The 27,883-nt window shown below is 40.4% G+C and overlaps 2 protein-coding genes across 3 annotated transcripts in view; one reads left to right on the top strand and one right to left on the bottom strand.

Moving 5' to 3' along the window:
* Positions 1 to 27,883, top strand: part of SND1 (staphylococcal nuclease and tudor domain containing 1) — a 402,857-nt gene that overhangs the window by 256,261 nt on the left and 118,713 nt on the right. The window lies entirely within an intron of this gene.
* LRRC4 (leucine rich repeat containing 4) lies at positions 15,387 to 21,194 on the bottom strand. Its single transcript, XM_072147570.1, has one exon. The coding sequence runs from the start codon at positions 19,129 to 19,131 to the stop codon at positions 17,209 to 17,211; it is 1,923 nt and encodes a 640-aa protein (XP_072003671.1). The 5' UTR covers positions 19,132 to 21,194; the 3' UTR covers positions 15,387 to 17,208.

Genomic DNA, 27,883 nt, shown 5'->3' with positions numbered 1-27,883 from the left:
GAGTGTCTTCTCATTAAAAAGCTGTAGCCCCATGCATCTCGTATGTAAAGTATACTAGCCATTTGACACATTGATTCCCCACCAGAAAAAAAATAAATGTCCACCACCCATCAAGCTCTGGCACACATTCTAAGAACAGGTGGACAATGATAGAAATCTGAAACCAAAACTCTCTGCTAAGAAAGGAAATTCACAATGCCTTACTATTCCTACTATACCTTTTTTACTTTTTACCCCCCAGAGAGCAATTCCTGTGCAGAGATTCATCTTGATTTTAATACACCTGTACATGAACAAATGAAAATAACCTCTCAGCTAAAGTCTAGGAAAAGAAGATACTGTATACACTAGATTATAAGCCAACATTTTCAGCACAAAAAAAGAGCTGAAATAAAACCCAGCTCGGCCCATACTCGAGTCTATAAAAACAAACTCAATGCTCACCTATCCGTTTGGGCACGAGCTGGCTGACTATATACTATGGGGCTGGTGGGCCTTATACTATGGGGCTGGCATGGTGGCTAGCTATATACTGGGGCATGGTAGGGTATATACTTGGGGCTGGTTGGATATACAATGGGGGCATGGATGGGCTGGCTAGCTATATACTGGGTGGAGGCTGTGACCAATGCTTTTCCCACCCTTGGCTTATAGGTTTGCCCAGTTTTTATGTGCTAAAATTAGGCACCTCGTTACATTCGAGTATATATACTCGAGTGTATATATACGGTACCCCCCCTTCCCCCACAGACTCAAATCAGTATATAGCTGCAAAGCTACAAAGTATAGAGCAGCTCCGATTCCTGTGATTTGTGACAAGGTCAGGCACTCAGAATGGACACGGCATGTAGCCTAATAGAGCACTCACATTAAAAAATAAGACCTTGTGATGCATAACTTGTTGACCCTGGACAAGTCACAGTGCCTTTCTAAATGTGTAATTTTTCTAAAATGGTATATGGCGATTCAGGAGCTTGTCAAAGTACATTGGATAATCTCCTTGCATTGCTGTGTCATTATTCATATTGAGTTAAGGTTTATAATGTCAGCCTTGTTTCAGTTTTGTGATGAAAATCCGTAGAAGTGTTATTATAAAACATATCTTTTTGACTGGTTTTCTATTGAAATTTGTTGTCCATCAAATCCTGTGGGTTTTTATTCTTTTTCAATAAAATGATAACATAGAAAGCATTAAACGTGTTAATGATCCTTGTAGAAGGTGTGAAGCTGCCTCTACAATCTAGATTCCCTCCCCCAGTTGCAAGTCGTTGTGCTTTAGGCCTGCTGTCCGTTCCCGAGTAGTGGAGATCCGCAGACACAGTGGCACGCTAATGTCTGTATTCTAGCTGCCAGCCGGATAATCTGCATGCCAGCATTGTTCCTTTTCAGAGCTCAGGAATGTTCCATCTGCTGTACTATACAGAACACCACCAAACCCTGCAATGTACTACACATACTAAACACTATTTATTGTATATGACTACTTTAGAACCTTTATAGAAAGTAAATTCACTTTACAATTGAGAGAGCTGCCATACTAAGCAATGCCACTACACTATGCCTGGTGCTGTGTTTGGATGCACTTGGTCTCATCTCCCTGATCGGCGGAGGTGTCTGATCCCTACCCATCACCCGGAATACTGCCTTAAGATACAACTTTTGAATTAATGACTTGTTTTTCCTACAGAAATCATTCTGTTAGCGAAGTCTGACATGTGTTTTTGATATTCAGACAGTGTCAACAATTTTAGTTTGTGAGCTGAAAATATGCAATAAAGAAAAGCATAAAAGCCAGAGTATTGATTTTCTGGTGATTGGGAGTGTTATTTCAGATTTTAAATGTTCTTCCTGATTGTATCCTTTGGTTTCCACTCCTCATCACCGGGTGAGTGCATGTTTGTGATGATTGCTTTCAATTTTATGTCACTTACAGAGAGGTCTCTGCTGCTTCTATTGCATGGATATGCTTCTTTATATAGTTTTAGATCTTTTGACAACTTCGTGAATGAGTGATAACTCTAGGAGATGCTTTCTTTATTATAAATTTTCTATGCCTTGGATACAGCTTCGTCGTGTAGGAGGCAATTCAGTTTTGCAGTGTCACTAAGCCTGCTTACGAGAGCCAGCCTTGTCTTTGTGAAGGAGCTGTTGCTTTTCTGAGATGAATGCGGATTCTAAATGGCCAAGAAGACACTCCCTGTTTTTACTTGCTCATAAATAACCAAGACAGGGTAAAAGTGGTGTTTGTTTGAATTAAGCAGCATGTTATTGGTGAATAAAAATTCATGAATTCTGTACGGCCAATATTCAATGTAAATGGTTAATTTTCATACCTGCTTTGACTGGAAGCTTTTAGGAAAACAGGACACGTGTAAAGGATTTCTATCTGAATCGCTTTGTCCTTTGCTATCCTGCTCTCCTGTCATTGACCTGGCAGAAAACTACTCATACATGCACACTTCCAAGATTCTGCTGGGTGGCAGCTTAACCCAAAAGCCTTAGAAGTACTGACAGGCGGCCTACTTAAACCCATCACTGTCCATCTCACCTTTCCAAAAAAGACAGACCTTGTTCTTGCTGACAGCAACCTGCCTAGCCTCTCTCCGCAGTGCACTATGTAGTTTGAGTCTACAGAATGTTTGACATCTTTTAAAGAATATTTAAATAATAATCCTGATTAAAGAATGATAATTCTTAGGTTTGTTTGGAGATCCAGAAAATAGGCCGGCTTTGTAAAAGCCTGGTCCTGTGACTAAAAAAGCCTAAGATAGTACACAATCCTTGACCTATGTCATCAGCATTTGAAGTCTGTTCATTTACTGATGTCTGTATAAAAGACTCTCCGAGCTGCGTGCATGGGCTGGAATAAGACCTACATTAAAACATATACTTGATGAAACAATCTTCTTATATTTGTTATCCATTGCCCCTTCCTTCTAAAAGATCATCTTCTAAAATGATCTGGCTTTACAGGCTTTTACACTATCTCACCCTCCTCCTGCTCCCTCAGCACGAAGTTTACATTGGGAAGTGCTCAATGCACAGGTCCTGGGAGAGCTATGAGTAATTGCCCCCAGTGTATCATGATGGATTTTGATGGTAGGTTAAACTTGTCAGCAAAGTGAAAAGTCAGCACGATAGGTTACTCATTTGCGTGTGTTCCTAGTTACAAAGGGACCTCTGGATATTGGTAATTTATTGTACTTTAGTCCTAGGCTACAATAAACAGCTGTAACAGTTATCACAGGTGTCTGTAATGAAGCTTTAGGGTTAATCCTGATTCTTATGACAACCCAACATTTTTAAAATCCAATTGTCACAGAGACCAAAAAAGTTCTGGCTGGGATTACAGTTCCGACTTACATACAAATTCAACTTAAGAACAAACCTACAGACCCCATCTTGTATGTAACCCGGGGACTGCCTTTATTTAACCGGTTCGCGACCGCCCGCCGTATATTCACGGCGGCGGTCGCGTTCCGATGCATGGAGAGGGCTCGCGGGCCGAGCCCTCTCCATAGCCGGTAAGTGTCTGCTGCATATTGCAGCAAAGGCTTACCGGTAACACCCACGATCGGTGTCGCACCGATCGCGGGTGTTTTCTTGCAGAAAGCTGCCGGCGGCTTCAAACTGATGCCTGAAAATGCCTGATCTATCAAAATATAATAACGGTTTTTCATTGCGTTTAACCCCGTAACGGAAAATCGCATCCAAAGTCAAAACTGGAACTTAACCGGTTAAAAAGAAAAAAGATTGTCATGGGGTTTAAGTTCTTGCACTCCACTTTTTGGTTGAGATCTGCTCTGGCTGTCAGGCTTACCAGCTTATGCTGGGATCTCTCTTCCAGATACAGGTTTGTTTTTTTTCCCCCTCCAGATGTCAGATTATGAGACTCCATAGTGTATAAAGAGCCTGTCTGAATGCTTCCGGAAATGTTCAATAGGAGAAGGAAAAACGTTACTTTGTGTAATAGAATAAGAGTTGGTGTTCCAGTCAATGATCACAGTGTTATATTCTCTGCTAAACTTGCCTTTTTTTATTTTATTTTTTTAACCTGCTAATATGATAATTTGTGCATGGCTGCAGCAGGGGGGCTCAGCCTGACAGCTCACAGGATCGGCCCTCTGAGCCTGCAGTATCACTGGGTATTGGCTAGAACGATGCCAAAAGCATGCACTTGTAATCAGAGCGAATCCTGGCTGCCTCTTTAACATAACCTTTGTATACAGATCACATAAACAGCAATACTCAGCAGCAGCTGAACCGTGAACGATTTAGAAAAGGGGTATAGCTGTTGAATTAATGCTTCCAAATAAGATATAAATAAATAAATGGTTCAGACTACTCTGCAAAGGTTGTAACCCCTTCATGTCGTAGTTATATGCATGGCTTTTGAGTGAAGGGTTCTGTTCTACAAAATACTTAGATTAGCTGTTGTACTGCGTGAGATTTAAGAGAACTTTGCTGTTTGCTAGGAATGTGGTATGTAGAGAGACTCTTTCGAATATACAAGACCATTAGATGATAGGATTATTGTAGTGACTACAATAGCGACTTTAGTGACTACAGAATAGCATGCATTATTGTTGCTTCAGGACATTGCATAGGCTGATAGATATAGTGTGTAGTCCTGCTATCAGGTATAGAGGATATGCATGCAAGCACTGACCATAGCAGCTAAAGTGCACTTAGCTAGAAGCTTGTCTGACAATATTTCTGTATCTGGACAGCTTGAATTGTTGCAGTTTGGCAGACGATTAAGTGCCATGTGAGAATCTGACCCTTTGCTCACAAAGAGTTGGCCCGCCGCAACAGGCACTAAAAATTTAGATATAAGAAAGCCTTTTGGCCAATGAAAGCTATTACAAAATAGGACTTTGGGGAAAAAAAATGTGCTTTGAGCGTTTCTAGTCATCACACTAATATGCTGAAGTGGACTGGGAGAAAGGGGCCAAGTGTCTGATTTGTGTCCTGTAGTGTTTTGTGGGTAAGACTCTCGCAGAAACTATAGGCATCTATGCATGTTGTGTAGTCTGGCTAGTAGATTGTGTGCAATATTTGGCAAGCTGTTTAGTAATACTACGAACTGAGAGCCCACAGCCTGTCTGGAAACCCTAATCGTCATGGTTAAACTTTTTATTTTACTTCCACTTTGTCACTTATAAATAGCAACTGCCAACATACCGTACTCTAGTTAAATGTAGAATATTACTCCCTCTAGCTCTAGCACTTTCATTTAAATGTATATGATTAAATAGAATCTTAGCTTTGTTGCCATCTTGCTACATTTGGGAAAAGTCTCCCTGGTCAAAGATATTGCACTATTAGTTTTACATTTACCATACACAATCTAGTGAGCTATTAAGTCATATCACTGTAGAATTCACCTATTCTACCTCAAAGCCAGGTAGGTCATCTTCACATATGATTATTGATCCTTACTGGACTGTGAGTGCTTCAGTAGAAATCCATGTAAACATCACATCTATTAACAGCTCTTGAGTCCTACACCAAAAATTTAGTTTGTACTTAAGACATATTAGAATGCTGGACTTTTTTTCCATATCTCTTCTATACAATATCCCATCACCTCTAAAGTTGGTGTTCATATAAAACGTTTAGACTGTGACAAGGCAATGTCTCACTGGTTTTGGTGGTAGGTTTATTAGGAATCACTATTGAAGATTCCATTTGAAATATCAGAGAAAATACAGACAGTCCCCGGATTACGTACAGGATAGGTGCTGTAGGTTTGTTCTTAAGTTGAATTTGTATGCAAGTCGGAACTGTATATTTTATAATTGTAACCTCAGCCAAAATGTTTTTGGTCTCTGTGACAATTGGATTTTAAAAATGTTGGGTTGTCATATGAACCAGGATTAACAATAAATCTTAATTGCGGACACCTTTAACTGTTATAGCTGATCATTGAAGCCTAAGGATAAAGTACAGTAATTTAACACTATCCAGAGGTCTGTTTGTAACTAGAGGTAGTCTGTAAGTCGTAAGTAGGGGACTGCCTGTAACATCACTTGCTGCATCTGGTAAAAGGCTGGTCCCAAATAATGGAAAACTCAATTTCTACATCATAATGGAGAAATTATTTTGTTTTCAAATTGCTCCTAAATATTGGCCATGGAATACTAACATCCACATAAATACCCAAGGTTCTCAGCAGAACTTTTCCCAGAGCATTATGAAGCCCCCACACGCTTGCCAATGTGTATCCCATGGCCATTTGTTCTCAAAATAAGTGAGCTGAATGTACCTGGATGTCCTACCAAATACTACCCTCTGACAAACGCTTTATGCATATACTGTATACAGCATGCACAATAGTATCAAGCACATCAATGCGATACATACTAAAGACATGGCAAACGTCTGGGTAATGTGACAAGAACATCACATAAAATGTCAGCACTCAGCCTGTCTGGGAAGTGTTTTTTGTTATCTTGCAATAAAGCACACAGCAGGATTCAACAGAAAAGCAGATTGTTTGCATTTTTAAGCATTTCTGTTGCGGAAGCATTTTTATTTTGCCTTCAGCAAAATGTATTTCTATCAATTCATGTCCTGTGGATCTCTGCACATGTGCAGGCGGACTGTAAACCTTTTTTTTTTTTTCCCTCTCTGCTTTGAAACCCAAACCTTTGTTTAAAAAAAAAACAAGTGAGCTAGATGAGGCCTAGTACCGTATATACCGGCGTATATGTCTAGTCTGGGGTCGTCTTATACGCCGGTAATCCCGACCGCGGTCGGGTCCCGGTGCATGAAGAGGGCTAGCACCGATCGCGGGTGTTTTCACAGCGATAGCGGCGCATACTCACCCTCCGATGGCCCCGATGTCTGCGCGGCTCGTCTTCAGTCTTCCGCACCGTCTTCTTTCTTCTGCTGGGCGCCGCCATGTCTTTCCCCGGGGCGGCGCCTAGTATGACGTCAGCAGCGGCGCGTCATACTAGGCGCCTGCCGGGGAAGATCAATGGCGGCGCCCAGCGGGAGAAAGAAGACGGAGCGGACATCGGGGGAGCAGCGCAGCACATCGGGGCCACCGGAGGGTGAGTATATAAGTTTATTTTTTTTTTAATGCTGGGCTGGGCTGTGCTGTATACTACTGGGGGCTGGGCTGTATACTACTGGGGGCTGGGCTGTATTCTACTGGGGGCTGGGCTGTATACTACTGGGGGCTGGGCTGTATACTACTGGGGGCTGGGCTGTATACTACTGGGGGCTGGGCTGTATACTACTGGGGGCTGGGCTGTATACTACTGGGGGCTGGGCTGTATACTACTGGGGGCTGGGCTGTATACTACAGGGGGCTGGGCTGTATACTACAGGGGGCTGTGCTGTATACTACAGGGGGCTGTGCTGTATACTACAGGGGGCTGTGCTGTATACTACTGGGGGCTGTGCTGTATACTACTGGGGGCTGTGCTGTATACTACTGGGGGCTGTGCTGTATACTACTGGGGGCTGTGCTGTAATGGTAATGTTGTTGTTGTATGCCTTATGTTTATGAGCGACAGTTTTCCTGCTATATACCTGCATGTCATAAGAATTTCAATTAAAAAAAAGGACCATGTTAAATTCAAATGTTTTTTTTTTTTTAATTTTTACCGGTGTTTTGTATGCGTTGGAAAAGGGGTAGTCTTATACGGCGAATATATCTTAAACTCTATATTTTAAACAGGAAAGTAGGGGGGTCGTCTTATACACCAGGTCGTCTTATACGCCGGAATATACGGTAAGTCAGTTGAGACTCTTCTCTAATGGTAAGACAGAGGAGCAGAAATTTTCATTACAGTAATGAGTGTCATTTTTACAATGTAAATGTAAAAATCTTACTCAAGAAATGAAATAGTTGGGAAAGTGGGTTACAGCTGCATTGGAAATGTGTCTTTCTGCCTTTTCTGATCATTTGAATTACAATATAATTGTGTATTTTAACTTGCCCCGCACCCTGACAAAATAATCTTTTTATTCCCAGGGGTTGGGCTTTGTTTTGGATGCATTTCAAAAAACAACATGTGACTTGTCTGTGCTGCAGACTGTTCAGCTCTTGGCCCCCACCTTTGTGCTCCGGTACAGCTCCTCCTTTATGCTCAGGACCAGAGCTCACAGCCTGGTGAGCGAGGAGCTGTACAGGAGCACAAAGGAGGGTGCTGAGAGCTGAGGAGTCTGTAGCACGGACAAGTCACGTGTTGTTTTTTGAAATTCATCCAGACCAAAGCCCAACCCTGGAGACTAAATAGAGGATTCTGCCAGGGTGCAAGTTAAGTTATAACACTATTGTAATGTTATATTGTAATATGAATGCTTAGAAAGGCATATTTGTAATGCAGCTGTAATAGGGTTTTGAAACCTGTCTTTAGTGACAGATTTGCTTTAAGACTGGTATTCAAAACGCCAATCTTAATATATTTCCCCCATTCACTTCCCTGCCGCCTCCTGTCTGCTCTGCTCAGACACCATCATAACTGTTGGATTTCTCCTCCTGTGTGCTGTCCTCAATATTACCAATGATGCATCAGGAGAGAATCACATTATTACCTACAAACTATAGTAGTTGCTGTTAGGGTTGATCACATATTAAGAGCACTTCAGAACATGTAATGTAGAAATGCAACATACTTTCTGCTTACTGCTATTATATTTAGCAGTGCTTTATGTGCTTTGTTACAGTAGTAGTGCTCACAATTTAGGCCCCTTTCACAATTAACTCCCGGTAGACAGCTATGGCGCCGAGCAGCAGTACAGTGCACACACACACGTGCCATCGTACCGTGCACAGGAAAAAGATAGATCACAGCCGGGCCTTGCTATGGAGATGGGTAAGCAGCACTCATCCCTCCACATCCTCAGCTTGCTGTTGTATGAAAGTAGCCTTAATGAGATTGGCTGTAATGTATTGAGCAAATCAACATGGGCATATCTGTGCGATCTGTACCATCAGTGGTCCAAGAAGGACAATTTTGTGATGCAATTTTAGCAACTTGAGGTCAATTGCAGGACCATCTTGCATGCAGTACTGCATTGTGAATTCATTCTGGTCTGCCAGGCCTGGGTTTCTAGTTATTCTGATAATTTGTAGACTGCAGCTGAATTGTTACATTCTCACTTTGGCCTAAATAAATGAAAGATGGCCATTTGTGGCCACGCTGTTTACTCAACCTGTTTAATCTGAAGTAATTTGTTGGTTTATAGTCTAGAGTAAATGGTGTCATGTAAACACCTTATTAAGATAAACCAAAATGTATTTGTTGTTTTCAAGTAACCCTGCAGTACATTGTAGTGCAGTGAGTTGTAGGCCTTCTGGCGAATAACTCTTTAAGAGAATATATGGCATGTGATACAATTTGTAGCAGCTGAATGGGACTTTGAGAAATGAGAATTTAAGATTTGTCATGCTCCAGGAAGGCAGAGAAATAAAAAGCTGCATGGATGGCATAAATTGTAATTCTTCTAAATCTATGTGGAGCTGTTCCCATGAATTTAACATATTATACCTATTTAATTTCATTTTGATTAAATTTCAGCCTGTATATCATATCTTATGCAGCGTGTTAATAATCTACCTAAAGGTTTTATGAAATGTACTCTTAAAAACATAACTTTAATAAGAAATATGTGACCAATTTTTGTTTTGACTTTCATAAACCAGATAACAGAATATCACTTTTTTTCCTTATTTGCTTTTGGTTGGTCTAGTAACAGCAATTATTGATATGCCTTACAGCAGCCTTGTGGCAACAGGTAGCAATAGACTGGATCCAACTCCTTGAGGTCTATGGATAATTTTCTGGGCATGTTGTAAATAAGCTATTGTCACTAGTGAAGTCAATTAGGGTTTTTTCTATATGGGTGTAATTCTTATTAATGATGCAAGTGAGGTGACTGCTTCACAGAATCGGTAAGCAACTGTTAATTTATTATTAAGCCTACAGCCCAGAGGAAAACTTGTAGAATATAGCGTCCGCCAGTAGGTTATGGATAAAAATAAAATACTTTGATGCGGTTGATAGATTAAATGCAGCATCACAAACATGAATGTTATATGTGTTATGCACATTATGTGGCTGAGAAGCAAAGTATGGAAGCAATTAAGATGGTGCATGCTGTCATTTGTAGAATTATGCAAGCTAAGTTTGGATACAGAATCTGTCAGTTACTTGTTGATATCGTTGATCATTAACCATGACTGTTAAGCTCATCCACTGGACTGTAGATACAACCAAGGATATTACTAGGGCAGTGATGGCAAACCTTTTAGACACCGAGTTCCCAAATTGCAACCAAAACCCACATATTTTTTGCAAAGTGCCAATGTAACGATTTAGGCAGTAACTTATTACTCCCTGCTTTGTCACAGATTTAAATCGTATAGGCACCAGAGGACACCAATACAGTAAAAAGGAGAAGTTCGGATTATCATTGTAGCTTCCTTCCAGGATCCTGAGTTGCCTGGGAGTACAAGAGGCCTTGAGTCCTATTTGGTGAACTCTGTGTTGGGGTGAAGCCGTAGGTTCGCCACCACTGCACTAGGGGCTACTGCTATCATTTCTTATACAATCTTATAATCTTATATCATCTATCACCAAAATAAAGGGGTAAAATGACAGGACAACCATTACTAGGTAAAAGGATTCAATTAATTCCAAGGTACTATAGTTGTTTGATGCTATCCACACTTTCACTTGAGATACAATTTGGTGGATTTGGCCTAGTAGTGTTCCTATTAAACATCCTGGGCAAGGATGTATCACAAGTTTTGGCTAGTACTAACTGTACGGTTTCCAGAATTACTTTGCATATTAATTTTAAAACTCCTTAATATTGAAAATATGTTTAAGAATCAAGAATGTTTGAAAGATCAGATTTGTATTTTCCTAAACATGTTTAGTATCTCTCCATCACTTATGGCGAGAATGTTTAATCAATAATGGTGAGTTCAGTTATCACATCCCCTTGTCTTGGTCATCCCGTATTTGAGATGCCCCTTTTAAATCTCTACAAATGGCTCATTAAAATAATTGATATGATGTGGTAGCCTTCAAGGTCAAACTGGTCATAGAATACTGCAGCATCCTTCCAAAAATATGAAAAGGCAACTGCATGAAGGAAGTGCTAGGAGCAAAACTGTAAATACCGTACATTGTTCCCTGGACCTAATTATTGACAGAGCAATATACTGACAATTCCTAGATACAGGATCCTTATAGTGAGCCTATCCACTTCATTAAGTGTGTGCTTGACATATAACCTTTTCCACATGGAATCTTTTTTTGACTTTTTGGATAGGAGAGAGTGAATTGGAATGAAGTCAGAACCCAAGACTACATCAGAGCGGGGATACAGAGAAACAAGTCCCTAGCCTCGGCGTGCATAGCTTACAAACATTTCCTAGGCGGTTCTTATATATTATTTAAGCTTTTCTTGTAACTGAGCTAGGCACAATTAACACTTTCGCTGCCTTAGAAACAAAAAAGGGAATCTGTCGGTTTTAGGAATCCTAAGTGGGGCCAAAATCAGTATCTATTGTCTCTTGTAAATTACAATTAGAAAAAGTTTCTGAGATCAATGAGAGAACAATAATAAGTCTCGGCCATACTTTTGTAAATCATCCCCTTTGTATCAGGAGAGTGGTCTACTGTATTAATAGTAATTTGGTCAGGAGGCCCCCAGTACACATGCTATCATGGCATTTGAGGATAATTCTAGAGTCCTCTTAATTTACAGGGTCTGTGGTTTAATATGCAGTTTATATCATGTGGAAACAAGAATAATGTGTTTCTGGTAGTTAAAAGCAATAGTGCTCATTTGTGCTCATTTGTTACCCAGAGGGTCCCCTCTTGCACCATCTTGAGGGCTGCTTGGCATTCGATCATACATGAACAACCTCTTCTTGTACGCTACCAGCATGTCTTTTGACCATTGACTAATCATAGGGTGTACCCAGGAGTCAAAGAATTACATAGCGCTCAGTTCATGAGACTGGGTGGTTTGTTGGGTTCTTCAGATTTGGGGCACTTTGTAGCCGTTCTTTGCTCCTAGGATCATTTACATGACTCTCACCCAAGGACTATTGCTTAAAAAAAAAAAGTTTCCTGGTTTTGCATTTTATGTTGTAATAACATAATCTATTTCTAATTTTTATGATGTCTGGTCAGGAGAAGAGGTAAAAGTAATCTGGTGTGGGGCTTTCAATAGAATGAAATGCTATAAACTTACCCAAAATATATTTATTTCCCAGGCAAAAAATGTAATGATGTAATTACTTTTTTTTCTCCACCAACTTATGCTCTTGAAGGAAATCTACCTTCAAAATCCTTCATGACAAACCACGAAGACTTACTCATAGATCCAGGCACTGTGACTATGGTAATCTTCTTATATTTGTTCTATAAAGTTCTAAAATCAACTTTTAAAATTAACCTCAGCCCTTTACATGCTGTTACTCCATCTCACCCTCCACCTCCTCCCTCAGCATTTGTGCAGCGGAGTCACAGTTCCTGTATCTATGAGTAAGGGTCCCTTGTTTATCATGCTTTATTTTAATGGTAGATTTTCTTTAAGGGTGCGGTCACACGTCACGTTTAATGCATGCGTTGAAAAACGCTTTGCAATAGCTGAAGAGTGATTTGCCTAATTAAACAACTGTTAACACTTGCGTTTACAAAATGCAAATGTTAACGCTTGTGTAACCGCGATGTTATCGCATGCGTTAACAATGCGTTAACGGTTGTGCTTTGTAAACATACGTGTTAACAGCTGTTTAATTCGGCAAATCACTCTTAAACTATTCCTATGCGTTTTTAAACGCGACGTGTGACCGCACCCTTAGAATCGCTGCTCATTTCAGCCCTGGAGAGGGGAGGGGGAGAGTTGCACTAGCACCCCTCTCTGCTATGGGGTAATGTGAAATGTTTGGATTTGTAGTCATGTTTTGAGTATAGTGTGTCATGGAAACCTAGATAATGGCCACAACCATCTACAGGTCACTGCTATTTTACATGCCTGTTTTTTCAATTGTTCAAGGTAAAGAAAGAGGTTCAAGAGCATTTTGCTCACCGGTGTGGAAAAGTAAAAATAGTTTTCCCACCTTGCTGGCTGTTCTGAGATATCAGTTTTGGTAACATCATGGTAATTACCATACAGTCTCCGCTTCTTTTCTGATAACTTTGTGGTTCCAGTCCTCTGTTATTCCTCCTGAATGTTTATGAAAGAAGTGACAATTGGGGTATATCTCCAGTGAGTAAGGACAAGCCCCCCCCCCCATTTAGTAACATCCTTTATCAAATTATTATATACATTTTTTTGGTAAAATAACAGACGAATAGAGTAACACAGAGATCTGGAATAGAATGCTCGGAATTGTTTAGCAGGGATTACAAATTCTTATAAAACAGACATGTCAAGAGAGGTGATTTATCTTTGGCCAGTTTTGTTCTATGACAATTTTTTCATGTTTGTGTGCACTGCAGGTTCTGACGTAACAAAAGCATCTGACAAGTTCCTGTGTAAATGTATTTTTGAACAAACATTGGTCATGGCACCTAATGTCCTGGTAAATTCTATACAACAACAATTTACCTTTGCTTATTTCATTAGTTAGTTTTATCCTAGTGGTCTACAGGTACCCAAGGCAATTTACTTTTACTCGCTTTTGGAAAGGCAGTGATTGATATGGGAATTATCTGAGTGCTTTATTTTTTTGTGTATGTATAATACACACACACGCTTAAGTGTTTCATCTACACTTTTCACTTTCCTGTGTGAACCTGGCTGAAATGCCACATTTCTTTAAAGCATTCGGGAAACATTTTTCTTTAGAAATCACTTCTTATGTATAATTATTTGATCATTGTACCATTGAAACCTTAAGGGCAACCACACATAGTGTATTACATACATGCATACATAGCCGTGTAGAGTATTTTTTTGGCGATGATGATTTTTTTTGTGGATAACGATAATGATTGAAAGGTTGAGCTCTGCCCCCTAACATGCCAAAACCATAGAAGAAAAAATGCAGCCAAATTTTGTCTTAGGCTCACGGTAAGGCTGCATTCACACACATGTATGGGGGACGTATATACGGCCGACGTACGTCCTCCATACACTTCAATGCGCTCACTGCGCCCTACGGGAGCATGTCCCATCTTTTCCCGTAGGGCGCCACGCCCATATATCGCTATGGAGAGGGGCGGGGTTGAGCAGCGCTCACCTCCTCCTCCTCTCCCCGCGCTGCCCTGTGCCCGCCGTGCTAGGGTGCGGCGGGCACACGACAGTGTGCATGTAGCCTTAGGCTGTGGTATTACAGCTGGGGTAAATTCCACAGCTATTCTGTTATGTCTACAGTTAGAAAAAGGACTGCTGCAGAAAATGGAGTTGAAGGGAACCTATCATCAGCAATTGGTCTTATACACCACTACCAGTATATTATAAAACTGCATAATACCTTCTCGTTTTTGTTTCTTTCATGATCCAGCATGATGGCATCATCTATTTTGAATTGAGATGTAAATTGGTTGCAGAAAGTCAAGGAGACAGAGTTTAACACTGAAGTGAAGGTGGGGAGCTCTGGATGCCTGATCTGGTTAGTGATGTCTCTGGATGCAGCACCAATCAATTACAGTGAAGGGGGCTTTCTGAGGAAGAGAAAGCATGACTTCAGTGTTAAAATCTCCACCTCCTTGACTCTATACAACCAATTTACATCTCAATTCAAAGTTGGTTTTCTGGATGAGACCACTAAACTGGGTCATGAAGGAAAATGATCTGGAATGTTCAGCTGTTGGGAACATACTGGTAGTGGTTTATTAGGTCAATTTCTGCTGACAGGTTCCTTTTAAACCAAGATGGATTAGTCTGAAACACAAACAAAGTTTGTCGTTTGCACTCAACATCAAGGCTCAGGTTTTGACTTCCGGACAGTGCCTAGACTGAATTTGGTTGCGTGGTGCAGTTGCTTTGTTGCAGATTTTGCAGCAGGTTTGCTGTCCACTGCCATTTTGTCATGCACAAGTTCTGTTTGGGAGATAACTACATGCTTGCTACCTATTGAAAATCTTTTTCTCAAGAATACCAAATGAGCTGGCTATTCTATTCCACCGACGTGAATGACATTTTTGTGGCACAGGATTAAGATTATTGTAATTTTATGTTCTCTTTATACTCTATGTACTGTTAATCTATCCTTGAATGGTTCTAGCATGTCAAAAATGACAACTGTGTTTAGGACAGCAGAATTTCTCCTGCAATTTACCATCTCAACATCACAGAATGTGTGTGTCACATGCATATTGGGAATTGGTGCATTACACCCTCATTAGACTTCATCACACATCCAGCAACATATATAGTAACTTTTTAAGTGCCCCGAAATGTAAAATTCACAATATACAGATATGAAAAGACGAGTGCATTATAAAGAACAAACCACATATGAAAGATCAGTCACTTCTGAATGACTACCAATGTACAGGAAGAACCAGGTATGACCTTGTAGCCAATTTCTTTACTTCAAGGAGAAACTATAAGTATATTTGACTATTTAATAGTTGTTTGTGCTCAATGTCATAATACCATTCTATAATATCTGTTAAAAGTCAACATACCACAACTTGATGAGGATCTTTCAGGAACAAGATGTTGTTATTGTCCATATTCAAGTTTTTCATAAAATAATATTTCATACATTGTAAAGAGCTGCATAGATACATTCAACTCTAACACAGATATATGTTGCGTGACATGCCCACAGTGCCAGGGTTAATGGGTCTTATAGCCATGCTTCCTCCTTGATAAATGACAGGTTAAGCAGTACATTTCTCCCCATGGTGATAAATGAAGATGTTTTTATCAATGCAGAAAGAGTGAGAGAAGCAAAGTTGTTCTACCCCATTTCCGGTTGCTAGGATTTTTATCTGCAATGTTGAAAGCCTTCATAACGCCCAGTACCATTAGAAAAAGGCCTGCAGCACCCTCAACTGCAGATTGGATTGAAAACCTTCCTTGATGGGAAATGCATTTACATAAGCATACTAGCCTACAAACACACCTTATTCCACAATATATGCAACTGCAGTCACTCATCAATATTCTTGGTATCTTAAGAATAAACCATTTTCCTGCTGTTGAGTCACAGATTGGGATACATTTTACATTGCAATGAGCTCAAATGTTCTTTCTTAAGCCACAAAAGATTGTTGTTTTTGTGGCAGTAAAATGGCAACTGAGGCCATATGCTGGAGACAGGTCTCCTATACTATTTAAGTATGCAGATTTTGCCCAAATAGAAAATATCTTAACTCTCTGCATAATCAAGCCGGGTGCTGCAGATTGTTCAGAAATGGTTAATTTGGTTTGATGCCTGAATAACCTTCGTCTTAGCACAGTTAACAGCATTTGGTATCTCGTACACAAACCTCAGTAGCCTGACAAAGGGTTAATTAGATCTGCAGGAGTTTGGTGCAGAGTGGAAAGATGCGCCAGCTTTTTAGCATCCTGCATCGTGGCTTTGCCATAGTCGTATATATCAAAGCTAAACAGACTGCCCTCCACCTAGTATTTTCTCATAACCCTTTTTCTGTAGGTGTCTTGGCAGTTTTGGGAAGCCAAACCTAGACACCCCTGGTTCCCTTTACCTTCTATGAAAAATAATAGATATAACTATATCCTATAAGAAAATAGATTATTTCCCCTTTTTCTTCAAAAAAGATCCTTTATTGCATTTAATTTTTTTTTTTAACATTTGGCACAGTACAAATTTGTGGTGCATTTTCCTCTTTTTTTTTTAATAAGATAAAACTGCAAAGAGTAGTTTGGGACTTAACAAAAGAATTCTCCTTAGAAATGGGGTGTTGCTCCTGTATTTGAGCAGCGTTTTTTGTTTTGTGTGAAAAACAGCATTCACGGACATCTCATCATTTTGCTTTCTGATTAAAACAGGGCTAAGCCTTGCATTTTAGTCATTATGGCACATTAACAGCATATCTTATATATTTTTCTGCCTACCCATCATAACTCTTCTTAAATAGAACTTACAAGTTAGAAAATATTTTTTAAATTTTAATATAATCTGTTTCTGTCATCAGCCCATAGATTTAATATATAAGCATTTACAAGAAAACAAAAGTGTCTCTCTCTCTTTCTGTACAAAAGTTGCTGTCTTTTTGTGCATTCTATTGCATTTTAATTTGAAAAAAGTCATATTTGAGTTTCCTGTACCTTCTCTTTTGTGTGGGTCTGAATGATATAAGGTTCCGAGATAGTTGTAATTGTGGAGTGTAGAGAATTACCGATACTGTTAGCCGTCCAATGGGCCCCATGGTGTGCTGGCTTGTAGGTGTTGTAGTTCATATGGTCGTGAATGGTTGGCAAAACTACTGGCCCCTCACCTGATACTCCTGTTGGACTCCCACTTGGGATGTCCTCATCCACTTGAATTATCTCGACAGTTCGTGCAGCTGCTACAGTGCTTCGTTGTTGATGCCGCTTTCTTAGTTTGTAAAATACTATTAGCATAGCGGCTGCCAAAAGTGTGACTGCCACAAAGCAGCCAATGATTATTTTAGTGGTCTTCATTACCTCATCCAAGCTAGTTTGCGTTTTGTCGCTAGTGTCTAAAGTTGGGACTGCCACCTGTTTTGGCATTTTGGTGGTTTGGACGAGCACTGTGGTGGTAGTGGTATATGCTGGCTGATATCCAGTGGAAGTGGTTGGCACTGGCTTGATTATCATTGAGATGTCTTCAGGAGCCATATCTGTTGTCTCCACAGTGACGGTAGTGAAGAAGCTGTAGTTGGAAGTATTGAGCTCTGCAGTACTGACATTGAGATAGGCCGAAGCATTGGAGTTTCCTGCAACGTTAGTTACCATGCATGTGTAGACTCCAGTGTCAGTAAGCAATACATGTGAGAAATTTAACGTTCCATCATTGAGTATGGAGATCCGTGGATGGTTGGAAGCGTGGCTCAGCACAGTACCATTGGGTAGCAGCCACCTAACTGATGACATTGCTGAAGTTCTACACTTGAGTTCTGCCACTCTTCCTTCTGAGATATTTAAATCCCTAGGAGCGTCCATTATAAAAGGGGCTGAGCACTGGAACGATGAGTGGTCCACCTCAACCACGTACTTCCCCTTCATTTGTGGTGGCGAATGACAGCGACCACAGCACGTGGAGTTTGTGGGAATATATTCGCGGAGCCACAAGGAGAGCCAAAGAACATCACAGTCACAGTCCCATGGATTGTGGTGCAAGTGCAATTCCACCAAATACCTCAAATGAGCAAAAAGTTCATGTGGAAGGGAGGATAAGTTGTTATGGGCCAAGTTTAATTCTACTAAAGATGTCAGGTCATCAAAAGCATTGCGCTCTATAATGTTTATTTGAGAGTTCATTATCCATAGCTTTTTTAGTGCTCTTAATCCATGAAACGATCCTGGTTTGATTTCAGGAAAGTTGTTGCCAGAGATCTCTAGTTCCTCTAGGCCTATCAAGGGTGTGAGGTTGGGCATGTCTCTAATATTACACATTCCAAGGTTAAGGTACTTCAGATTGTACAATCCCTCAAATGCCCCTTCGGAAATGTATTCCAACTTTTTTAGCTCTCCTAGGTCCAGACGCATTAGTGAAGGGACTCTGTTGAAAGCATAGGATGGTATACTTTCAATGGGGTTATTCCTGAGCCACAATTCTCTCAGTTTGGAAAGATATTCAAATGCCCCACTAGGTATTACAGTCAACCTGTTGTCAAACAACTCCAAAGTGTTGAGGCTAGCCAAACCGTTAAAAGCCCCAACCTCTATTTGACGGATAATATTTCGTCCAAGTTGTAGAACTTCTAAGTGATGGAGATGTCTGAATGTGTCCGCTTGGATCATATGAATATTGTTTTCCATGAGATTGAGGTACCTTGTGTTAGATGGGATACCTTGGGGTACTTCAGAGAGGCCACGGCGCGTACAAACAACTTTGCTAAACTGATTACTGCAGGAACAAACAGATGGGCAGTTTTGTTGCCCTGAAAATGCTGCACAGGGGATCCACACTTGCACCATGAGGTAGATTACAGAAAACAGGACCTTCCAGGTATGGTGCACAGTTACCAGCCACAAGAAATTCATGATGTGGCACGTTCATAATTCACCATCGTCTGGGATTTGGCATGGAAATGAGAACTTGGCCCTACCCAGGCTTCAGTAGGCTACAAATTCCCTTTTCCATCTACACACTGGTGGGAGTGATGGTCAACAAATGATGAAGGGGTTGCTAGATCTTGAAGCAGTTAGCTTTTTCCTTTATCTAAAAACATCAACTTATAATGTATTTGAACAGACAGAAAAGCAAGATAATTGTGTATACCTAGGAAAAGAACAACATTGCAAATTCCTTACGCCAATGCCAACCACCAGGGAGCTGGATGATCAGTCCTACCATAAATTCCTTAATTTTTTCGTATCGGCAAGAATTATGGTTGATGAATGTAAATGTTAAAAGACAAAATGGCTCCTTTAGTAAATCCCAACACAAGAGACGATAAAAATAATAATAACCTTAAGAAAAACGTAACAAGGGAGCGAGGCCCACTTGGCTATGCAGGTGCATCATTCTGTTGCTCCCCCGGGACTGGTGCCTTTTGCAGTTGAGCTATTCGTCCTTGGATTCCGCTGCTGTCTCTGCCAGAAGACTGACGATAATCCATTTCTGAAAGGAAACTGAAGACCAGGTGATATTAAAAAAAAAAAAAAAAAAAAAAGAAAAGGAAGGGTTAAAAATCCCAAATATATGAAACCCTCTGTTTTTGATGTGAGCGATGCTTTCTGTTCATCAGTCTAATTTTCCATGGATATTCCTCTGACACACAGGCTGTCTGCAGGATTCTGATTTGTACAAAGAGAAAGGCAGCACATTGCAGGCATTGACTGCTTTTTTTTCTCCTCTCTCCTTGCTGGCTTTTTTTTCCCTCAAACTAGCTTTGCTTTCCAAGCTGTGGATGCAGCAGCTGCAGCCTGCCTCTTGCACACTTAGCAATAATCCGTCAATATCTCAGAGGAGAGCAAGTAAAGGGGGGCAACTTTGTGGAAAGGAGGGTATAAAGTATGCTGGAGAAGAAACCACACACCTCAATGCTTGAGCCCTTGGTTTGAGATTGGTCCGAAGAAGGGACAGCTTTCACAGCCTTTCTTCTCCTGCCTCGTGGAAATCCCACTGTATTTCCTTTTGTTGTGAGGTAGTGAGTTGAGGGGTTCTCCTCGTTTTGCCTTGAATTTCTTGTCCAGTGGTGATGGCAGCGGGAGAGCAGGCAGCAGAAGAGGCAGCGATATCAGAGCCCCGTAGCATTTTTCTCTGCTAATAGTCCTCCTCTCTCCCTGTTTGCTTGGTGTTGGAAATAGCAGCCAACCAGCCAGGCTGCTCTCTCATCCTTTCGTCCTTCAGTCAGAACGTGGATGTACTGCTGACGCATACTGTTCTGAGCTGAACATTAGCGTGATGCAGTGCTCCTATGTATTCACACAGCTCCCCTCCCACTCCTCTTTTTTTCTTTCCCTCTAGGGGTTAATGCTCAAAGCTTCCAGCTAAGTTGCATTGGCTGTTTCACATTCCCTTCCCCCTTTATCTTTTCTTTCCGTTTAGCTAAGAGAGGAGTTATTAAAACAGGGCAGGCAGTGAGAGTTTTTAAGAGTCCACAGCTTGCAGATGCTGATGTTGTTCCCCTTCCTTTTCAGTACAATCCGTTAATGACGACTATGGAGTGCTGAGCATTTTTTCAGATTTTTTTTTTCTTCTCCTCTTGCTCTGCGTTCCATCCTTGCCTTAGCCTGCGCTGGGATAAATGCAGAAATGAGGTTTCATCTGCCAGAGGCAGGAGAGATGTGATTGGCTGCTCTTCCCGTGCAGCGTCATCAACGCCAATTGCTGACTTTGCTTCCCTTTAACGGCAGGGGTAATCTTCGCCCCCTGGTCCGGACCCACCCTACTACCCCTGTCTCGGCTCACCGTATTCACACCCCCAAGTTGGGAGCAACAATCAGAAGCAGCACGGATTCAACGGAGTGCTTGAGGGGGGGCTGGTCCTTCATGCCCTGTAAAGCTAGTGCTGTAGCATATCTTAGCTACAATCCAGCATGTTTAACCCTTGTACCTCAGACAGGGTGCTGGTACAGAGTGACTTGCAGGAGCAGCAGAATTATAGCAGAGGAGGCTGGCTTTCTACTCTGTGACCTGTTCCTCCACATGCTCATCACACCAACCTGTGAATCACTCTGGCTTATTGCTGTGGAGCAAGCCTTGACAATCTGCATCTTCTCCTATATTACTGTCTCCCCCTATGTGTGCCTGTAAGGAAATGCCTGCTGTATTCCACTCATTGCCAGGTAGTGGGAAAACAATTGAAGGCAGTGAAGAATTCCATCTTCATCTACCCCAGCATCATGAGTGCTCTATGATGCCTCTTCTCTACTCAACATCACATTGGTAAGTTACATTGCCTGGCACAAGTTAGATTGTATCGATCTTAAGTGACCATGACATTTATTTTGATGTTGGAGTGAAGTTTTGGGTTCTTTTGACATCTGCTGTATTTGCAAAGATTTTGTATATGTGCTTTCTTTCCCAGGAATAGATTGATTTTCTTCTTAAATCTGACCTTCACTTTGCCTCTGTGAAGGCTTCTTGCAGGAATTCAGCTTAATATCATAACAATTGTACACTTTAAACCATTTCTCAGTGTTTGTAGTAGTTGAAAAGTACAAACCTGCCCCCCCTTCCCTTTGGTCTCTGAGACTGTGGACCATGATGAAATATCAAGTTTTCTATGAGCTAGTTTATAGTTCCAGAACTTTGGCGTTATTACATTGTAGGGCAGAAAAGTGTCAATACTGTCTTCTTGGTAGTAGGGTTCAGTGTAATCACTGAGCACTACTGTAAGAAAAGCCAGCAAAGAATAAGCATGGCTTACCAGAGTTCACTTCCGCATAGTTATATTCTTTTCTCTTCCCATCTATGTGACAAACATGCTAGAAAGTCTGCCATTAACATACAAGCTTGTGAAGCATCTACCTTGTAACAACAGTATTGGGGCATGGTTGCTGTTTTTTATAGCTTTCACAATGATGCTGAAGCATTCGGATGTGGGTCCTGGAAATGCGTTTTCAGTTAGTCTTATGCCACATAAGTGTTCTAGAAGTTTAACACTGTCTCCACCAGAGAGACCTGAATGATAGTTTTATGTCTTGTGCTGTGGTTTCCAGTGCCTTTATATGTGGAAGATGGGAAAGGTTTGTCACCAGTAGTAAGAATAATATCTATTTTTGTATACTGTTGTATATGCATTGTGTATACATAGAATCTATAATGTTATGTACGAACATTGTACCGTTGGTTCACTTTGCAGCACTAGGGGTAGCAAAGCATTTTGACATTTTTGCTTTTCTGTAGGTTTTTTGGCTACCGTTCACTGTCCATATAAGTTTCTCTTATATAAAGACCACTTTTAACTATCACTTTTAATTGAATTTATAGATTTGAGTTGTAAATTGTCTACTATTTCCCCATATGCACCTTTGCCCTTCTGAATATATTGAGCCATTACTGTACAGAGGAAACAATGATTCTTGAATAGGGAGTCGCTTGGCATAGTACAATGGTTGGGTAAACATGTCGTGGGTTTCCCGCAGCAGTACCATTAAAGACTTCTGTAGGCAGCAGTTCTTTTCTGCAAGTGAGTGTTCAATAGAAGCCATGTTTAACACTGCATAGGAGAGAATCAGCTCTGCAAGAAAGGTGCAGGCAAACAACCGTAGTGCATACAGTGACATTTTCTTTTCACTGCACCTTATTGAGCATCAGTTTAAGACTATGATACAATAATCTTTCTTTGTTTTTCTTGATATAAGTGGATCACTGCAAAGAACATAGATTGTGTTTAGAATAATAGTAGTTTCAGTTATTCTTCGCTTATAATGTAATTTCCTTCATGTTACAAGGTGTGATCCTTGTGTTTCAGATGGATAATTGGATGGCTCTCTTCTTGTCCTGTCTTTCCTTTCTCTATATATTTTGCATCTATTCAACATTACCCCATGGTGGTGGTGAGCAGAAAAATGATTCTTTTGGGTTTCATGAAATTCTACAGATTTTCGGTGCCTACCATTGTGACCTTTAGCTCTTGTATATGTTCTATGAGATTTCTTGGAAAGCAGAGAATCCTAAACTACATAGTAACCCTTCTATGCATCTAATCTCTTCAGTCGTTCAGTGCCTGGGTTTAGGTTGTCTGCGCAGATATCTATTCATATACCTGTCATTTGATGTTCATAAGCCCCCTCAAGGCTGAATTGTGGTAAAAGGTTGTTATTTCATAGGACATGAGCAGTGAATTATTCCTAATTAAAACCCCCTTCTCCGTGTGACTAAAGAGAGAAGTCGGAATCATCTGCCATGCAGAGTTAATAATGCCACAGTAACAAGCCACACTTGGGTGCCATCTCTACCCTTGGCATGTTAGTGCTAAGCAGGGATTGTCTTGGCTGTGCATTACCTCATGCCTGATCTTGAAAGCTCTGAGCAATAAATTTTGTAGCCTGTCTCTTCAAATCTTGTAGATCTGGATAAATGTTGCTGCAATGCCTACTATGGTGCCACTATATCATTTCTTTTAAAGGTTACCCATTTTTTAAATGCATAGCTCATTCACAAATGAGAGAAGGCATTATGGAATATAAAGGGTTGCCTTAATGGCACTGAAGTGTGGACATAGTTTTATCAGCTGCTTTGTGTATAGTTGCTAAAATGCTGGTTTGCTTTACCTACCGACATCTTGTCATTTACCAATTATGCAGAATGGGGAGACGGAGGCTGGATCAATTACAGTAGTTCCCAGGAGAGCTTATTATAATTTATAAAACATTAGCAGATTAACTGCACCCACTCATTCTCTATAGTTAGCATGCTATGTACCTCTCACTTGATGTGATCAAAAGCTTATAATGGCCGCAACTGCTACACCTTCAGCATTTTTTTTCACTCTTCAGATTTAATGGGACTTTTTTTAAATGCTGAATTTTACCAATTTAGACATTATACATGATGGCCAGCTCTCTTTATAGGAGTCCATATATGTTTGAGGAAAGCCCAAATATAAGCTGGCCTGAGGGAAAATGGTCTTACTAATAACAAATTCAGGCAAAATTATTCTGATGGAAAATTTGGCTCAAATATGTGTATAATTGTTACTGCAGCATGTGGATGGATTTTTGCAAGCCCCTTACAAGCTCCCTGACCCATGCAGAGGTACAGTAAGGGGGAGTCGATAAGCTGAGACCTAGCCTATTGAAAATGATGGATTCTAGAAGAGAGGTGTTTCACTGTGATTGTTGTGACTACAGAGAACCAGATAGTCTACAAAACAGGAAACACTGATGTATCTTGACATCTCACTATTTCTCCCACATCCTCCTTCCATTGATTATGTGTGGAATCTAGCAGAAAACGGTGTCAAAATCAGAAAATGATGTCTGTATGGTTAAAAAAACAAAATTTTCCTTGAGAACAAATCCTTAAACTTAGGCTAGATTCATTTGTTTGGTTGTTTTAATATAGATGGTGACATTCATAAATTTTTTTACATTTTATTTAATTTTCAAACTATTTTATTGACACAGTGAGGGAAATTCGTTAATCACCTGCACCAGTTTTTTTGCAGCTAGGCAACATAAAATCAGTCCAAAATGCCATCCGACACAAGTTTAGACCGTTTTTTGGCACACTTTTGACATGTCTGACAAAGGGGGTGCCTTTGAGAAAAGGGGCGTGGCCAGGTGGGAAATGGTTATGCCAAAAACTGGTGTAAAATGGAGACTACACCTCAATGTTCATAGAAAAGATGCCCTTTGAATTAAAAGTGAGGTACGAGTATCTATAATATATATGTGTGTGTATATATAAATATATATTAAAAAAAAATAATAATTCTATATTATATATATATTATATTTAGACAGAGGAGGCAGACAGGTCCTCCTGAGCTCCTTGCAGCATTACAGCCAACAGTGTAATTTTATGCCATAATTTATCTGTAGGGGGAAAAAAAGTATAATATGATCACATGCAATCATTCTTTCCAAAGCTGTGTCCCACATCAGGCATTATATAAAATAATTTGCAAATGAATGAGGTTTGTCGTGTATGCAGTCAGGACCTCTGTTGGAGTACCAGCTATGACCTGTCCATTTCTAACATCGTGCCTAGTAAGAAGCAGCCAGCATTCCCTTAAAGGATTTTTTTCCTTGCAAATCCATTAGTGTGTTGGGTTTAGTCCAGATTAGGGGATTAACAGATCTGGATTTTGCATGATTGTCCTTGCTGAGCTGGTTAGTGTAAGTATGCTAATGGTTGAAGCAGGGAAGTAAGAATCTCTGCAGTTGCATGCCAGACAAAACACGCCAGGCTTTCTTATGGATTTATTATTCTGATTTGTGGCTGTTTTATAGCAGAACATGTAGGGCAGAACTGGATATTTACCCACCGAAGATGTGTCTGGTGCCTAGAGAGTTAATCAATCTTGGAGAAAAATGTATTTTATGTAAGTGGTTTTGTGTTTTCACCTTTAATTTGGTCTCCTTTCACATTTATATTTGTATGTATGTCTTTTGTATACGTTTGTTACTTTACATAGAAGTAATGCATATTAAAAAGTTGAATACATCAATGCAAGTTGTGTGACAAATCTAGACCAATGGAAGCATCAAAGTGATAACATGTTTCTTATTTGTCTTCATGGTGGTCCACTTTACGTATCAAGTTACATAGTACAGTATAGTTCATTACTGTTGCTGAGACTAAGCGTTCATGGACACAAATGTATGGCCGCCATGCCGTAGCCCGGTGGGCACACGTTGGCACGCTGGAGAGGAGGAGGGGGTGAGCGCTGCTCACTCCTGCCCCTCTACATAGAAAATTGTAGCCGCACGGCCATAGTTACGGCCAAAGATAGAGCAGGCTACAACTCAGAACTATAAGCATTTGTTGCACTCACTGTATCAAGCCTGAGCGCCATAGCTGTCTATATGGGGGACGTATGTACAGCTGCATGCAGTATTTAGAGGGACTTTCTGCCAACCTTTCAAGTAGGCTTAGTTCTCCCAGCTTCAATGTATATTTGCCAAACACCATTCCATAGAACTATGTACTTGCTGGGAAGCTTTGGTTACTGAAGCCAAGGCCATGCTTCCTTGTGCCACAGTTTTCTAGAGACATGACGTGCACAAATAATTCAAGTTTTCATAGGCGCTGTGAATAATGTACATGTGATCATAGCGGCTCCACACAGTGGTCCCAAAACAATCTAGTTTTGCAGAGAGCAGTTTTGATTGCGTCGCGATAAATGTCTGCATGTAATTATACTGATACCTACGTAACCCTTTCAGACAGGCAGCAGTTGTTTATTAACATGCATTGAGATGCATTCTAGATGCAGAACCCATTGCCTCTAATCAGTGCACCTCCTCTCCACATTCTTCTGCACCCTGTCATTACATGAAGTGCGCTGATTAAATCAGCTTAACATATCAGCTTTCAATGCTTATGTTTTCTGCATTGCTACATTAGCATCCCCTATTGAAGTTTCACATGTTTTTGTGCATACATTGCCACGCATTTACTGCATATAATACATTCCTAATTTATAATGATGTACATGTATCTCTTGTGCATGTAGCCCCAGGGTTTTTTCAGCAGCTCGCACTTCTATGGGCTCACACACAAGGCCATGGATTCTATCCTCATGCACAGACTGAATGCCCGAGATGCAAAAGAGAGAGCAGGTTCTGGTCACACTTTTTCAATTGTCATTGGTGCGTTATGAGAGCGCAACCACCAATGGCACACGGATGGAAACAACGGTCCACAGGACATTGTGTGCATGTAGGTTTAGACAGGATTGTTTGCATCATTGAACTGTGTATTTAATTATTCCACACCCCATTCTTCTGTTGCCATGTTGGAATTCTATGTGGTGTTAAAGGGAATCTGTCAGCATCATTTGTCATTTAGCCAGTTATCACCCTGCAAGTGATCCAACACCTTAATTTTTCACACAGTGATAAATAATTTCATTATGATTTGTAAATCATCCATATGTTATGGTCGCTCCTGCTGACCATAAGCTCCCTTAAGCAAGAGCTTGGAATGCAGTGCTGAATGGAGTGCTGTTTACAATGTCAACGTTGTCAAAATATACTTTTCATTTTTAGCCTTATTTTTTTCATTTGACTTTTAAGTGTTCAGATTTTTTTTTTTAGCTTTATATTGGCAGTTTCTGCCAACAGAAGTAGTAAAGTGTTCCATGTCTTTTGATTATAATCTTGAATCAGAAATTTCTTTGTGGTTCAGTGCTGATCTAAAGGGCATGATCTTAATATATCTATCTGAATTGTGTGGTGGATCAGACTTCTCTAGAAACTCCTGACCCCGTAACGTTACAGCTTCCTTCCACTAATAATTTCATTAGCTTTTATGTCTGTGACATAGGGCACTTAGAATGCTGCTGAAAAATGTTGTAAAGCGTACTGTTTTACCATTCTGGAAACAGGAGGTGACACATTTTATATAATTTACTGTTTGTAGACAATATTAATAAGGGGTGGGCGCAATATGCCCCCATAGTTGTCTAAAACAATGAATGTTGGCTACCCGGCATGTCTGATAATACAAATATAGTCTGTACATTAATAACCTTGACTCTCAGTGATTTCAGAAACATGTCCACTCCTGGTGGAATTTGTCAGCTTTCTGCCAAAGCTGCCTACATTGGAGATAAAACTTATTGAACAATTTATCACGACTTGTTTTACAAAATGACCAATATATATCAACATA

This window comes from Engystomops pustulosus, chromosome 4 (genome assembly GCF_040894005.1).
Source record: "Engystomops pustulosus chromosome 4, aEngPut4.maternal, whole genome shotgun sequence".
Classification (NCBI taxonomy): Eukaryota; Metazoa; Chordata; class Amphibia; order Anura; family Leptodactylidae; genus Engystomops; species Engystomops pustulosus.
This window is presented reverse-complemented; position numbering and strand designations above follow the sequence as displayed.

Excerpts from the sequence above, each read along its gene's own strand:
- LRRC4 (XM_072147570.1), bottom strand. The coding sequence starts at position 19,131 with ATGAATTTCTTGTGGCTGGTAACTGTGCACCATACCTGGAAGGTCCTG.